The sequence below is a fragment of the Nyctibius grandis genome, chromosome 3 (assembly GCF_013368605.1).
Source record: "Nyctibius grandis isolate bNycGra1 chromosome 3, bNycGra1.pri, whole genome shotgun sequence".
Lineage (NCBI taxonomy): Eukaryota > Metazoa > Chordata > Aves > Nyctibiiformes > Nyctibiidae > Nyctibius > Nyctibius grandis.
The window spans coordinates 109,464,055-109,481,158 of NC_090660.1; the positions used below are offsets into that span (position 1 = coordinate 109,464,055).

General features: G+C 44.1%; 1 protein-coding gene across 1 annotated transcript in view; it reads right to left on the bottom strand.

Annotated features, from left to right (window-relative positions):
• Nucleotides 1-17,104, bottom strand: part of COL22A1 (collagen type XXII alpha 1 chain) — a 223,894-nt gene that overhangs the window by 102,577 nt on the left and 104,213 nt on the right. Inside the window, exons 12-15 of the mRNA XM_068396530.1 lie at nt 12,052-12,105; nt 11,119-11,172; nt 4,583-4,636; nt 2,434-2,478 (exon numbers count right to left, since the gene is read on the bottom strand). Coding sequence (XP_068252631.1) covers nt 2,434-2,478; nt 4,583-4,636; nt 11,119-11,172; nt 12,052-12,105 — 207 coding nt within the window. The remainder of the gene's footprint in view (nt 1-2,433; nt 2,479-4,582; nt 4,637-11,118; nt 11,173-12,051; nt 12,106-17,104) is intronic.

A 17,104-nucleotide genomic window follows, 5' to 3' on the forward strand; every position in this document is an offset into this window, starting at 1 on the left:
TCCACACAAACCTTGGTGCTGTTTTCTGACTTTCACCAGTTAGCAATTTCAATGATTTGTTGGAAAAATAATTTCCCAAGAGTCTGCAGGGTCCTGGGAAAGACTGGAGGAGAGCAAACCCACTGCACAGAGGGACCTGGCAGTAGCAGACCAGCCCCATTGCCTCCTTACATGAGCTCTACTCCATTACAACAGACAAGGATTTGCTGGATGGACACATGCTTATATGCAGCAAAAGCAATGCCTCATGTCATGTTGAACTGCTATACATGCCTAAATTAACATGCCAGTTATCACATACATATACAGCTTATGTTGGCATCACGCTTCTCTTGCAGAGTCTGTCCTGGGGTCTACAGCCAGCCCATTGGATGCAAAAGGACGTGAGATATCACTCATGCTGAGCAGTGGCTCTCCTAAAGTGCAGGTGTAACCCATAATACTGGATTTGGAAACCTCACTATAAAACCTCAGTATTTACATCTGAGGTCCCACGATATGAGTATAGCAGCAAGATGTATTATGGGATATTTAGACTTTTTTTCATACTAGGGTGCAGATTCAATAGACCAATATTCAGTGCATGGGCTACTGTTCTCATGTAATATAATAAACATTTTTCTCCACAGGCACAAAGAAACACAGGTTGCGTAGGTGTCGGTATTCAAGTTACAGACTGAAAAGCAGACAAGGAAATATTTGGCCTGCTGAATTTACGCCCACTGTTTTCACAGTAGTACTGACTGGTAGAAGTTAAAGCAATGGCAGTGGATGCTCTGAGACCAGCATTAAAGCCTGGAAAAAAATCAAAGTACAATTGTTGTAACAGAGATCTGTCGGCTCCAGAAAAAAAAAAAAATTAAAAAAGGGAGCTCTAATTGTGCATATCCTTTTAATGAAACACAACCTAATTCATTTCTTCCCGACTTTAATCTTCCTCTAGCTTAGTCAGCTGCCTGCCCACACACAGTTCCAGCTTCCTCTCCCATCACGGTGATGTCAGAAAGATGGATTTTCTTCCGGGAGCCAAATATTCCAGCAGATTAGACAACCTCGCCTCCAGAAAAGCAGCAGAGGCACTGGCTAGACACAACACACTGAGCCAGTCCTGCAAAGGGCTGAGGCAAAAGCACGAGAAAGACAAAGTACGATCCAGCCTTTTGCTCTGGCTGCAACAGTGAGGATAGATAATATGGAACATGGTCATGGCTACTTCATCATAAACAACAAAATGGACATTGGGAACGGACACCTTAATACATGGTAAAGCAAAACGCAGTACCTCACACTAAGGGTCTATTGATCATTTTTGCCAGTAGGCAAAAGCTTGTTGTAAATCTCCAATTTCTTCTCCAGAAGGAGATGGAGACTGAGAAATGGGAACAAGGCCACGCTAGCAAGCTAACAACTCCTTCTTTTGCACAAACACATATAGCCAGATATCACTAAAGAGAGCTTGAACACAGGCAAAGCTGCCAGGCCAGCACTGAGATATTCCTGTCTCAGGATGAACTTGAGACATAAGCAAGAAGGGCCCTGGTGCCTGTTTTGCCTGCACGAGAAAAGGGATTATGGGTCAGGCTGAGAGTCTGTTGATGCCCCATCTCCAACTGCTTGCTGGGGCTCAGGAGTGGGCCAGCACCCGCTTCTCCTGGCAGGGGCAGCAAAATGCACTTTTGGTGGCATTTCTGGGGAGCCTTAAGCACTGCCTGGCAGGTCTGCAGCAGAAGTGTGGACACATCTGAGATATCTCTGAACATGATGAGCAAACTGAAATAATGAAAGATTTTGTGTCTGCCCAGCTCTGCTTTTAAGTGCTTATTCCAGTTATAACAGGCACTTGGCCTCTTTCTTGAACCACTCTGGTTTGAATCCCAGAGTGTCCCATGCTGTGTAAAACAGCTATTCCCAGACAGGAGAGAGCAGAGAACTAGGAAGCAGCACCAGCTGGATGAAGCCTTTAACACAGAAATTACCTGGTACTCATTAAAAACTGAGCTTATGGTGATGAGAGAAGACAGAAACATAAGAAGTTGGATAATCTGAGCAACTGCAGTGAGACGGGGAAATGTTGGATGCAGACATGGTCAGCAGCAGTCAGTGGTCATTCACAACTCTCACGTGGCGCACACAATGTGGACACCCCGCTACATCTCCCCAGTGTCATATCTGCAGTCCACTCCTCCTCTCTCTCCTTCATCCCTGGCTACACACAGACAAGAAGTACCTAAATGTGTGCTCAGTGGACAGCAGAGATCTGTAAAGTCCTCCTGCACTCCCATGGGATGTCATTCCTGAACAGCATCAGGAGGCGCAGTGCAGTGAGGAAATTCATTATCAATCCACCCCAGAGCTGCTGGTCTGGCAGCCCGTCCCACCTAATGGGCAAAGGCAAAGGGCAGCCTGACTTTTCCTAGCATGTAGCAGGAATACCTTGTCTCCTCGTATTCCTTTTTCTCCTCTTTCTCCTTGTAGACCCTAAAAATAAAAGAAAAAAAGAGATTACAAAGCTCAGTCCAAGTAGTGACATAGTTACCTCCTCTAATTATTCACCAAAACATTGTGCATGTCTGCGCAACACATTCAAGTGAACCTCAAGGACATTTGCTGCATCACCAGTCCTCAAAGCTGGCCACAAGCATGGTCTAAGCAGACTCACAGAGCAGGGATGACCTGTGGACCCAAGAACGTCTGTAATATTATATTGCCCGCAGACACAAGACCCTCTTGCCAACAGCAGTGTGGAGGGACAGGGAACACACCACAGCTGCAGATGGTCTGGAAAACAACCAATGCTCTGCATTTTTCATGTTGCTCATAAACGATGAGGACTTAGGTAGAAGACAATACTGATGGAAAAACCTATTGCATAAACAAGCAAGAATGCCCATTCCTGGTGGTTTTGGATGCGGTAGCTAGGCAGACAGCAGGTACCTCTGAGAACTGGCAAATGCTAGATAATCCCTGTCCTGGAGGCCCAAGCACATTTTTGCACCGTGAATCCAATACCAGTGTTCATCTGGGCTGCATAATTCATCTCCTCCCAGGTACACGAGAACCATTTGCTGGGCCTTAGTTTGATGAAAGAGGGTAATGCTAGTACAGGCGATCGACTCAACAGGCAGGAACAGATTTCACCTTCCCTTGGCAGAGGAAGCACCTTGCATTTTACCTTTATTGTAGCAACTGAGCAACCAGCTAATGACTACAGGCAGACAAATATGCTCAGTCAGTAGTGACCTCTTTAAAACTGCCAAAGCTTAAGACGTTTCTTATTCTAATAATACATTAGAATTTAAATTTACTTTACACTATAGTAGACCCTTCCTCCAAGCTAATGAGAGCTACATGTTTGGGTTTATTTAGCTCGTAGGATGATTGAGATAATTAAGATTTTCAGATTTCAGGCCATGGCTGACTGAGAGCAAACTCTGTACAGCCTTGTCCATCTCTAACAACCCAAACCGAGCCTGCACATCTTCCCATGCTGCAAAGAATAACCCTACTATTTGCAAAAAGCAAATGTGAGGAGGTTTAAAAATATGACTCCTTTAAGGCACTAATAACTATGGGGCCCTCATGTAGACTGAGTGGATGATTATTGCCTTGGTCCTCCCCAGCAGCCCAAGCCAAATGTCAATCTTATGATAGAAATGGGTAAGACCTTGGGTAACAGTGCATCACATGAGTGCTTTGCTTCTCACACAAAGGTGATTCAAGGAGCAGCTTTGTCTGTTTATCTCATTAATACTGCAAAAGTCTACCACATGGACAGGTAATGCCACCCCCATATTCATTTCATCATCTTCAAGCCTAATACAATTCAGCCTCAGACCATACAGGGAAACAGAATGCACTTGGGCAAAGACAAAAGTGGTCAAGCTCTTTTGGACACATTGGACCCCTTTGTAGTGAGTTGTAAAGCAAGTCCTCGGCAGGCACAGGGAAATCTTTGAGTGCATGAGCATGTCTGGTATGACACTAAAGCGCCCTGATGTACGGTCAGGTCATTAAGTCTCAGAAAATCCAATCAGCCTTTACAACACCAGCTTAAAGGCTGCCTCCATAATTACCAAGGTGAGACCACAAGACAGAGATGTTAGCTTGATAGAACCTGATTTATTTTGGTCTTTCTGTCCATTAATTCAAAGCAGGTTTGTCCCCTGAGCCCAAAAGCTATTGCCTGACAGTTTTGAAAATACAACTGGAAACTTGCTGAGAGGTGGTATTTTTTTCTTGGTGTTATAATGAAGTTTTCAAGCACCATATAAATAGTGCATCAAAACAGACCAAAGCAGCTGCATTACAGTGGGAGCATCACAAAATCACCAGCTGTTATCTCGGTCATCAAGTAATTTCTACTGACATCTCTCTACTGGCCACAGGTCTGTTCTCTTTTAAAGAAGTCAGAAGAAACTCAGTGAGGTCAAGAAAATCTCACTATTTGGACATAGTACAGGTAAGTGGTCAGACATACCCTATACCACTTAATTAGAAAAAAAAAATATAGGTGGGCAGAATACACTGAAAAAGCAGAGAAAGTTTCTAAAGTGCCAAAAACTTAATAAGAGCCATGACTTACCGGTGCTCCTACGTAGCCTTTAATTCCTGGAGGACCCTGTTTTCCCTCAGATCCCTGGCAAGGAATTGAGATACAGTAAAACATCAGAAACTGTTTCACATAAAAGACCAAGAATAAAATCAGTCATTCAGAACTGTAGCTTGCACTGCTGGGCTCACAGGGGCCTGTTAAGCCTTCTCGACTGCCTCAGTGCTAACACTCAGAGCAGCGTCTGACTTTCCATCTACTTACCCAAAGTGACACCTCAATGTTTACTTCTGTCCCCAGCACTCAGACATTAGCAAGATTTCATAGAATCATAGAATGGTTTGGGTTGGAAGGGACCTTAAATATCATCTATTTCCTGCCATGGGAAGGGACACCTTCCACTAGACCAGTTTGCTCAAGGGCCCATCCAACCTGGATTTTATCCTTCTGCTTTCAGTCTTGCCCTACAAAGGCAAAATGTCCCATGAAAGTTTCTCTACAGATTATTTCATAAGTTTTGGCAATGGCAGTCATTGACTGCCTGTTGTGCGCAGGGTGATTGAGCTCTGTCTTGACTCCTGAACATGATGCCAGTGGAACGAAACACAGGTGTACAGTGTTGCAAATATTGCAGCAAAGGCTGTATCCCAGCATAAACGAACCACAGACTTCAAAGTGTTATATATTTTGAAGCGTAAATGAAAAGAAACAGATCAGAACTATATTCTCCAGTGTTTATTTTCAGCATAAGTGAGAGAAATGCAGGAGGATCAGGTGCATTTCAGCAGTTCTTCAGCTGGTTACACACTGACTCTCTCCCTGGAGAACATAAACTGAAATGGAGACCACTCTCACTGAGTGAGAGGCACTTATGTGCCTTACAGTGGTTGCAAATGGTCTGGATCCTCAGCTGAACAGGATCAGCCCTCAGGGTCACCCTATGGAGACAGCCTGGGCCTGATAAAGTGGCCAGTGAGAACTGGTTAGATCTATTATATCACCTGTTTGGCTGATTATTTTGTTATTTATCTCTCTTTCCTTTTCTTTCTCATTTGTCATCTTGTTAACTCCTGTATTGGGTGGCTGTAGCGGATGAAGCTTCAAAACAGATCAAGATTTTATTCTTAAATGATTTCTACGTTTCTTATTAATAGATGTTTCTTATTAAAAAAAAAAATACATTAAAATGAGAGATGTGTTTGCAATGAACTGTTAGCAGTCCCGAGGCTTTTTTGTCCCAGTGCAAGTGCCCAGGAAGCTGGTCATGTCACACCACTGTTTACAGTTGCCTTAGCCCAAATGACAATCTCATTTGGAGCAGTCATTAAGCACAGACATGTCAGGCTGGCTGGACTGTACTTGGCTAGTGTTTCACCTCCACTTTAAGCAATGTATTGCCAAAACCGTCCACTCCCTCTGCCAGAGAAGACGTGGCTTGTTAAAGCAGATCACAGAATCACAGAATCACAGAATGTTAGGGATTGGAAGGGACCTCGAAAGATCATCTAGTCCAATCCCCCTGCCGGAGCAGGATTGCCTAGACCATATCACACAGGAACGCGTCCAGGCGGGTTTTGAATGTCTCCAGAGAAGGAGACTCCACAACCTCTCTGGGCAGCCTGTTCCAGTGTTCAGTCACCCTCACCATAAAGAAGTTTTTCCTCATATTTATGTGGAACCTCCTGTGTTCCAGCTTGCACCCATTGCCCCTTGTCCTGTCAAGGGATGTCACTGAGAAGAGCCTGGCTCCATCCTCTTGACACTTGCCCTTTACATATTTATAAACATTAATGAGGTCACCCCTCAGTCTCCTCTTCTCTAAGCTAAAGAGACCCAGCTCCCTCAGCCTCTCCTCATAAGGGAGATGTTCCACTCCCTTAATCATCTTCGTGGCTCTAATGGCTTCTAGATGAAGCTGTGCCCTGAAGCTTGTGAGCAGTCCATCAGCCCAGCTGTGAAGTGGTTGAACCTGTGTTAAGTATGGAAGCGAACGACAGAGCAAACTTGGCGGGGGGGAAAGATTCACAAACAGGTTAACAAGAGCTGGGCTTAGGCACAAGCAAAGTAGCTCTGGGATTTCTGCAACATCAGGCAACATCCGCGAGGTCAGGAAGTGGTGCAAGTCCTCTAATGGCAGAGGGAGAGCAGCAGGCAGGCACTTAAATCTCTGCCTTCAGCCCACAGAAAAATACTACTATCAAAGTCTAGGCGAAACCCCTACAGAAATAGATGCCTGCTCCAAGTTGTCCAAATTATCAAAGTCCAACTCAGTATTGTTACATAAAACATGGTTGTAATACTCAGCAAAAATTATAGAGAGAGAAACCGCGTTTGTTTGGCTGAGAAGACTTGCTGATCCCACTCAAGGCTTGTGCTGAGATCATGTCTGGTAAACCAGAGAAGTGTGAGACCTTCGACAGCTGAAGCAAACAAGAAGAAGGAAATTTGTCAAAATGAAACTCTTACCTAATACTTTATATTCCAAAGGCTTGATTTTTTTTCCCTCTCCCTCTGTTTTTTCTATCAAGTGCAGATAACTGTCATTTCAGATGGGAATGTTATAGCTATGTCAGTGCCACTGCAATGACAGCCATGAAAAATCTCTTTAAAACTTTATTGAAGATACATTAAAAAAAAGAAAGAAAAGGTTGGATATTTGCTGCAGGATTTTAGAATCATAGAATCATAGAAACATAGAATGGTTTGGGTTGCAAGGGACCTCAAAGATCATCTAGTTCCAATCCCCCTGCCATGGGCAGGGACACCTTTCCTCTAGGCCAGGTTGCTCAAAGCCTCATCCAACCTGGCCTTGAACACCGCCAGGGAGGGGCAGCCACAACTTCTCTGGGCAACTGGGCCAGTGTCTCACCACCCTCACAGCAGAGAATTTCTTCCTAATATCTAATCTAAATCTACCCTCTTGCAGTTTAAAACCATTCCTTCTTGTCCTATCACTACATGCCCTTGTAAAAACGCCCCTCTCCAGCTTTCCTGTAGGCCCTCTCCAGATACTGGAAGGCTGCTAGAAGGTTTCCCCAGAGTCTTTTCTTCACCAGGCTGAACATCCCCAACTCTCTCAGTCTGTCTTCATAGCAGAGGTGCTCCAGCCCTCTGGTCATCTTTGTGGCCCTCCTCTGGACTCGCTCAACAGCTCCATGTCCTTCTTATGTTGGGGGCCCCAGAGCTGGATGCAGTAATGCAGGTGGGGTCTCAAGAGAGCAGAGTAGAGGGGCAGAATCACCTCCCTCGACCTGCTGGCCACACTGCTTTTGATGCAGCCCAGGATACAGTTGGCCTTCTGGGCTGCAAGCGCACATGGCCGGCTCCTGTTGAGCTTCTCTTCAACCATCACCCCCGAGTCTTTCTCCTCAGGGCTGCTCTCAATCCATTCTCCACACAGCCTGTATTTGTGCTTGGGATTGCCCTGACACACATGCAGGACTTTGCACTTGGCCTTGTCGAACTTCATGCGGTTCGCACAGACCCAGCTCTCAAGCCTGTCAAGGTCCCTCTGGATGGCATCCCTTCCCTCCAGTGTGTTGACCATACCACACAGCTTGGTGTTGTCGGCAGACTTGCTGAGGGCGCACTCAATCCCACTGTCCATGTCGTCGTCAAAGATGTTAAACAGGACCAGTCCCAATACCGACCCTTGAGGAACCCCACTCGTCACTTTACAGGCTAAAGCGCCTGGTCTCAAAAATTCAAGCTTTGTTTCACTGCTGTAATATCATACAGTGAGAGACCTGAGCTATGGCCTTTTATCTCTGGACCCACTTACTCCATTTAAAGTAACCTGCCAGGTCCCACATATTTATGCCATCTCATACCACCGTGGCATCTTTTATAACCAGAAGTTCTAACACTGATTAGCACAAGGCTGACTTCAGGAGCTCTTTGCTTCCACCAGCTCGTAGCCAGCAGGATCATTCTTCCTTCTTGGTGAACAATGAAGTTTATCCACCAAGTCTGATGAAAGAGAAAAAAAACACCACCAAAAACCCCACACATTTTTACAATGAAGACACTGAGCTAGGAACAATCTCCCCTGGAGACTTCACTGAGCAGCAAAAGCAGTAAAAGCAGATTACATACTGAGGCCATTTCATTCCTGTAACCCCTACGTGTACCCTAATGGGCCCATCATCCATTACGGTACCTCTGTGGATTGCAGTCCTATTACCAGAAGTCTGCAGGACCCTTATCTGTGCTACTGGAAGCTTCACACAGTTAATGAGGTCTGTAAAAGCTGCAAGGCACATCCTTAAAAGAAAGTGCTGGCAATTCCCACTGAGGCAAAAAACTGGAAATCCCTCAGCCAAGCAGATAAACAGGGGGCTGAATTTCCTGGGGTGCACGTACAGCTACTGATACTGCACTGTGCTTGCCTGGCTCAATGCAAATGAAGATGGATTGAGCTGGGAAGGACCGCATCGCAACCAACCAGAGAAACTGCAAAGTAGCTCTCCATGGAGCTTGGGGTAGAGCCCAGAGCCACTGTATTGATGCTGAGGACTTTAAATAAAAATAAGTGATCTGGCAAAAAAAAAAATCATTACAACAGTAATTTGGAGATGTGACCTTTCCAATAGCTCCATCTCTACACATCCTGTTCCGCACCAGCGAGGAGGTTGGTCTTTACACCAAGGGGTAAAAGGAGTGTACATTCATATTTTAGATTTTAAAGCCCTGTCAGCGAAGTCAGGATTGTTTCTTAAAATAGCTCAGGTCACAATCCAGCTCAAGGACACTGCATATAGCCAGTGCATCCGTCGAAGTAAATAAAAGTCACCGTGAAAGCACACGACGGTTTTATATTTAGCCACTGTAGCTGAGAGGCTGCGGTTAGCCAAGCTCACCTCTTCCCTGGGAGCACTTGGCACTGCCTAGTCAGACGTCTTTAGGTCCAGCCCCACCAGCATCTATCCTGCCCAGCCCATAGTGCTGAACTTCTATTCAGCATTGCCTCATTACTTGGCTGAACTATATGTACCTGATGAACCTGGTGGGAAATAGGGAGCATTTTCCAGGATCAGGCCCTTCTGGAGGTAGATGTAGATGCCTCTGTTTAGTTTGGTTTGTAAAAGATTTGCAAAGCAAGGGTGAGGAACTTCATACCACGAGGAGCATCATATAGTCTACTGGTTTGTAATTCTACTATGGGAAACATGCAGAACATAGAGAAAATATGTACTTATTTATACAGTAGGAGAGATGCTGCTGACAGGCATTTGTGGATGATGAATCCAGTTCATTTCACCCACTCCCAAATCCCACTGAAGGACAAAATGATATCCAGAGTGCCTCCACTCAGCCCAGCCCAGCCCTGCTTTGCAGCTGTTATTTTATCCCCTGCTGAACATGCTGTCATGCAGCTTCCACAACCAACCCCTTTGTGTTGCTGAAGGCAATATGGCTCCCGCAGAGAACCACTGGATGGCTGCCAAGTATTTCCGCTAATCCACAAACACACCATTAATTCCAATAGTCTCCTGATGAGAATTTAGGAAATTATGGACATCTCCCTCCATGAAAAAAAGACACTTTGGAGAAAGAGCCTCTCCATAGCTGAGGAACCCAGAAGGACCTATATAAATGAACTTTGTAGAGTCCTCTCAGATAGAGCCAAGTGACAACTGGGACTACATCTGGAAAGGTGCTCAGGTACTTAACTCCTATTTGAGGACAAAGGCATCAGTGAACTCAATGGGAGGTTTAGATGATCAGATATGGCTCTTCCAGAAAGATGTGATGCTTAATGACCTTTGCTTGTACAGGAGCAGAAGTGGGTGAAGTGAGTTTGGGCAATCAATCTGTTGCCCTTGCAGCACCTTTCATAGGCTGAGCTGAATTTGCTCTGCATGATGCCCCTTAAAACACACTTGTTGATCTAGTGCACCATCTTCTTTTTGTGTTATAACAAGACTGAAAACAGCAGATGAGCAGTTGTCCTCTCAGTAACCAGGGAAGAAGGCAAGGAGACCTGAGACTTTGGAAGGAGGTTAAAGAATCGCCCATGAGAAGAGCTTCAAAATTTAGGCACATTTCTGACACTCAGCTAAGTCTCACCAAATCTCCATTCAGAAGCACCTTGTTTGAAGCAAACTCAGTGATATAAGCATTGGCTCAAGTTCTGTATCACTTTGCCACTGTCTACCAGCGCAAAACTGAGGCTCTCAAAATAGGCAGAACATCCAAGTCAGGATCTCTCCATGATTATTTTTTTTTCCCGTCATAGAGTAGGGATAATAATTCTCACCTGCATCTTTGTGAGAGTTGGGAAACCTTACTGAAGACATGAAACAAGGCTTATGTACCCCAAAACATGTTCTCTTCACCCTCTCCATCTATGCTGTTGCTTGAACAAAAGGTATTTCTTCTTTTTACTTACCTTGCCTAATTGCTGATAGCCTAGTAAACCCCTGATGAAAATGAGCATTTTGAGTTTCTTCATTCACCATTGAGAATAACCAAAGTCATAAACAAATAGTAATTCAAGCAATCCACACATATAAAAAGTTAGTGGAAAAAATGTACCTGTCCCTGTAAAGAAGAAATGGAAAGCTTACCTTTGGACCTGCTGGCCCAGGCAGTCCAAATGCTCCTGGCTGTCCTGGTTCACCCTGCAAGTAACAACAATATCAGTGGTAAATGCTAATGTTTTATATGTAAAGTCTCAAAACAGTCATTACGTAAAGCTTTAGAAATGGAAGCTGCGTACCACTACTTTTGCATATGCCTGACTTTCCAAAGACTCCTTTCCCCAAGTTCCTCTAGTCACCACCAAATGACTGCCACAAAGGGACAGTGAATGAGATGATAAAGGTCCATCATCAGGATAAAGATAATTCAAAGGGATGGTAATCAAACAGGGGAAAGGAGGGAAAGCTCCAAAACACACACATAAGATGATGGAAAATGTGTTTATGGTTTTAAGCCTCAACTGTAGTCCTCTTAAAGGCAATATTTGGCATACCCCATCCTTCTTTGAGCTAACCCTGAATCTCTTCCTTTGCTCTTACCTTTTAACAGTGCACAAGAAGAGTTCAGGTCCTTGCTTCTGTGGCTGAGACACCTTTTTCTCTCACCTTTGTCCATTGTGGAACCACAAGATTCTCCCCCGCATCCCCTGCCTCCTCCACTAGCCAATGACTCTTTGCCAAGCTTAAAACAAATGTCCAAGCTCTGCAGTTATTAACCAACACAGCCACAGTAGTGGGTCCCAAAACACAAGCTGCCACGACTGCCCCCTTTCCCATCTTAATGAATGGTAACAGAGCTGCCCCTGGAGCCTCTCAGGATGGCTAATCCATACGACACCTGCCATCGCTGCAAACGTACTGTGAGAGTGCTGGGGCTATTAACCTCCTGCCATTTATTTCTGCCGCTCCTAAAATGGCCATACAAATCCCCAAGACATGTTCCACTCAATACAGATTGATTTCAACTGCCTGCCTTGCACTGAAAGTCAAGGATTACACGGGAGGAAGACAAAGGCTTACGGCTTCTCCTTTTGCTCCCTCCTTCCCGGGGGGGCCAGGTGAGCCCAGGGACCCCTGTAACAACAACAGAATTATCATCAGCACAATATTAACACCCGTTGCAAGTGCAAGGACATGAGTAACACATCAAGACAATAATAAGGAATGAGGAGAATCATTTCAACGCAAACATTTATTATTCACAGTCTCTGGAGGAGCCGCTACTGACATTAACACACTATGGCCAATTGATGAGCTGTTAATGAGGAACTAGGCACTCTTGGCCACTTAACTCATTTAAGAATAAATTAATATAAAAGCTGTGCAGCTAATTAGACACGTAACCATTGAGTCATCTTTATAGTGTCTCCCCTCAACTTCTCTGTCCACCATTCCTTTGTCTCAAAAATGAGGGTTTTGGTCATAAAATACTCATTTATTTTATTTTTTTTTTAATTCCATGCTTGTACAGCATCCATCCCAAAGTTCAGAATCTAGAAGCCTCTAGACACAGTTATAATGCACATAAGTAATGAGCCTAAAAGCAAACAGAAAAGAAGTCTTGCAAAACTCAAGGAACTACCTCAGAAACTACCCTGGCTACCAGGAAGCGAGTCTCAGAGCTGTGAATGTGCAAAGTCATAGAAAACAAAGGAACAGAAAACCAGGCACCGCTTTTTAAATCTTCCTATGCATCAGGACAAACGGGACTAAATACGTTGAGGTTGGCAGCACCACAGCTAACGGTGACTGCAGCACACACAGAGAAAAGGCAAGTTTGGGGGCATGCAGCTGGCAATTTAAAGAGCAAATGGAGAACGGAAAGAGAATAGACATACAACAGGCAAGCCAATGTACACAGCGAGGAACTGTCTCGGTGTTTTTACTTCTAGGCACTGCAGCAACTTCTTTTTAAGTGCATTGTAAAAAATCCTAGCTCAAATGAGAAACACACATGGGCACTACAAACTGCCACTCTGAGCTCTGACTAAACTGAGCTGGTTTGCTGCGTACTACTTGGAGGGGGATCTTGTCTTGCAATCCTGAACATTTTCTATTTTACAAGAGGTGGAAAAAGTCTAAATTCCTAAAATCCTTCCTGCAAATGATGTTTAAGGCATTTGTAACAAATATGTTCAAAGCAAATACTAGTCAATAGAGCAAGCTTGGTGCAGGATAATATCTTTTTCTTAAGAGGCTGCCACAGTAAGCAGCTGAAGGCCATCCCAGTCCGAAATTTATTTATATTCAGTGCAATAAAGGACATGGTAATCTTTGGTCTTCCATGTCTCGTATTAAGAAACCCTGGTGTTTCTCTGTGTGGAGGCATTAGCACTGAGCTTCTATTCTGTTTCACTCATCTATTCTGTTTCAGAGTTTTACAAAGTTTAGACAAAGTTCATGCCCTTGAGATCTCCACACGTTTGTCATATGTGTCAGAGCATCATCAATAGGTTTAAAAATTTTAAGGTGCACTTTGCTGAAAAATAGTACAACAGAGTAGCCTCCTTTCCTTAGCACCTTGCTAACACAAAACAAGAAAACACAGAGGTAAAACAAAAGACTTAGAAGAGGGCCTGTTTTCATTAGCCTTCCACAATAGCTTTATAAACTCTGACACTTTTCACAGTATAATTAATAAAGAATTGGACTTACTTTTTCTCCTTTATCCCCTTTCAGTCCAGGAAAGCCGGGAGGGCCTTCTTCACCCTAAATCACCAGTGGAGAAGATACCTCATATGAAATGACGTACCATTCTGTCATATATATGTGTGTTTTAGATGGCACAGTTATCATCTCTTGAGAGTTGAGGGCAACTTCTCTGCCTCGCTGTAACAATGCTGTTCTGAGTCACCTGTAACTTGCCCATATGTGAACAGGTTCACTTTCAATTTTCCATTCAAGTGTTTTCCTCTGGCTGATCCCTCCCTCCCCTCTTTTTTTGTAAATACCATCCAGAACCAGTCTTTTCCCAAGAACAAGATTAGAGACCTATACTTGTTTAATGAAAGTATTTGAAGCATAGAAACATTTCACTGAGAATCTCTCCCGTTGCCAGGTTTCAAAGCACAAGGACTTGACATTTGGCATGGCCAACTTACTGCCACGTCACATTTCCAATGGCATGGAAATTTTTGGAAAAACGCAATTTTTTTCCCCATTATATGCTCACATTAGGCCAAAATGTAACCTTGGAAGCCAGTCCATTCAGAACTTATCAATAGGTATTTCTCATAGTCAACAGCTAACTTCACCAAAGATTCAGAGTACGTTTCAGCCAGAGCTCTGTGAATGGAGTAAGATTATGACCGCTGTCATGGGGTACTTGGTCATGATCCAGCAGCCTGCCTGCATCTGTCCTGCATGTTCATGCTCCAACTGATGGCACACAGGTTCCAGCACTGCTGGATTTTACAAGAGATGGTGGCATGAGTCCTTCAATGGATTGTCACCAGTGTCTCAGTTACCTGAAACAGTGGGCATCCATATGTGGGATGTAAAGCCACTAGCACTGCTGGCAAATGACATGCCACAAAGCAGAGATAAGTGACCGAGAGCTTTTTCCCCATCTGCTTTTGTAAAAACATAGTAACAAAGAAGAATCCTGTTGAAAGAGCATTAAAGTGGCTAAGCAGTTGATGCATATATTTCTAAGTTGCCTGTATATATGTATGGACTACCTACATATTTAGATAAACTCAGGCCAAATTCTACCACTCTCGGTCTTCTTTGTGGTGCTTTTTCCTGCATGAGTAGTCCAGCAGACTTAGATGGATGTATCCCTAGGGCAATGCTCCAGTCAGTGTCAGACAGTGTGACAAAATCTGGCCTTATTTATTTATAGGTATATTTGGCACTTAAAGGTTAATAGAAGACAGTATCTGGAAAGTATCTATACTGTATATGCAAATTAAAGTCATTAGATATTTTCATAATCACATTTCTTGCTAACTGAACCTTCATGAAGCACTCTGTCTAGAATTTGCAATGCAGCTAGTGGTAAAAATCTGTTCTGCCGTATTTGAATGGCTCCCTAATGAGATAGAAAACCCATCAAACAGTAAATGTGATTTTTAAGGAAATCATTTTCTCTAATAGGTCAATATAACTTGAATGAACTGCTATTCCATGACAAAGTGTGCAGCATAGGTAGGAAAACGATTTGTCTTTTCTATGCAAAGTAAAGGAATATGGTTAATTAGCTTCTTTTGCTTTTTTTTTTGTTCCCCATGAAGTAGCAACTCCTTGGCATAGTTGAACAAATTAATCGTAGTATTAGTCAATAAGTTTGATGCACAGTGCTCATGGAGTCATTCATGCTGGACAGGACCTCATGAGGTTTCAAGTCCAACCTCCCACTCAAAGAACCATCAACAGTGAATTCAGACCAAGTTGTTCAGAGTTTATCCAATTTGGTGTTGAAAACCTCCAACAATAAGGTTACTCCTTTTCCCAGATCAATTGGCAACTTGCCTCCTAAGCCAATAGTGTCCCAGAAAGAGAAAATGTCTTTTCCTTTTGCATTTTTTTTTTTATTAACTGAAGCAGTGTGATTTTGTCCTTTTGACTTTTAACAGATCTCAAGCAGCTGCCTACAAAGATGTGAAGACCAGAGCAGATCTGTTGGCCCTCACAGCCAAGAGGCTGCATGGGCGTTTGCAGGAAAGCGCTGTAGACTCCCTCCAATTTGGTGACCATACATGCCAGAGACAGCTGATCAGCCTGGACTGCCACCCACTTGGCAGTCACAAGGGTCACCAAGCAGGGAAGAAGGGCTTCAGGGATGCACTGTGCTCAGGGAATATGTGATCCGGCAAAGCCCAGCACTACAAGGAGCTCACTGAAGCCCCGCATGCCACACATCAGACAGCCTGGCACAGAGCTGACCCTTTACTGGAAATAAAACTACAGAGTTTTGCCTACTTGCAGTAGAAATCTCCTAGTATCCACTAGCTTTCGCAGTTCTTCCCCAAGGAGAAAACTGCACAGAATCAACCTAGACTGGAAGGGGCTGCCCAGGGAAGTGGTGGAGTCACCGTCTCTGGATGTGTTTAAGAAAAGACTGGACATGGCACTTAGTGCCATGGTCTAGTTGACATGGTGATGTCAGGGCAATGGTTGGACTCGATGATCCCAGAGGTCTCTTCCAACCTGATTGATTCTGTCATTCTGCGACTCTAGACAGGTTTAATGTCTCCTGGGGAACCACCGCTGAACCCCATCAGGCTACAGAATAGACAGGACTCCTTCCACTGACTCCCCATTAACTCTGGCTAGCTGCTTTGTATCCCTCACTGAGCAGAAAAACCTGTCAGGCTAAGGGTAGGTTCAACAAATATTTGAATCTTAATAAAAGCACAAGAAGAGATTGTGTTGCCTATGTCCAAATGCTCATGTTCACAAAGTAAGCTGCGTAACGTACAGCAGTGAGCGTCAGGAGAGAGCAGGAAGCAGAAAAGCATCAGTGCTGCTGTGCTTGCACAGTGCCAACGTAGCTGTGACAGGCAGGGATGGGAAAGCAACCAACAACTTGCACCCTTAATTCACAGTCAGTTGCCAAAACCCCCACTGAGGATGCAGCTAACTGGAATGGAATTCTGTTGCCAGAGCAATTTACTTCACTAAGTAACTCTTTTTTTTTTTTAAACTACTCAACTTCATGAACTGCACTGCAGAACAATCACTGTTTCTTTTCACTTGTCCACCAGATTTTTTTAATCAGGTAAAATTTCAAACATTGTGCTCACCATGCTGCTCAGACCTAGGGAAGTGCTGGTGTACCCAAAAGGTGTCTGTTCCCTCCCATCAACCCCTCCAGTTAGATCAGTTGGGCTACCAAAAGAGCTCTCCTCTCTCTCCAGCACTTGTGGATCGAGAGGCTCTGCCAGCGCGTCTATCCTGGAAATCACTTTTCTAAAGCCAGGGAAAGTTGCAATTAGGGAATGACAAAATTGGCCAAAGAAGAAATCACAGGGGCCTGAAATACCATTGTTCAAGAGGAGTTCTTGCTGGGGAGGTTACAGCTCCAGCAATTAAGCTCAAAAGGAAGGCAGCAGATTTTCCTGAGTACTTT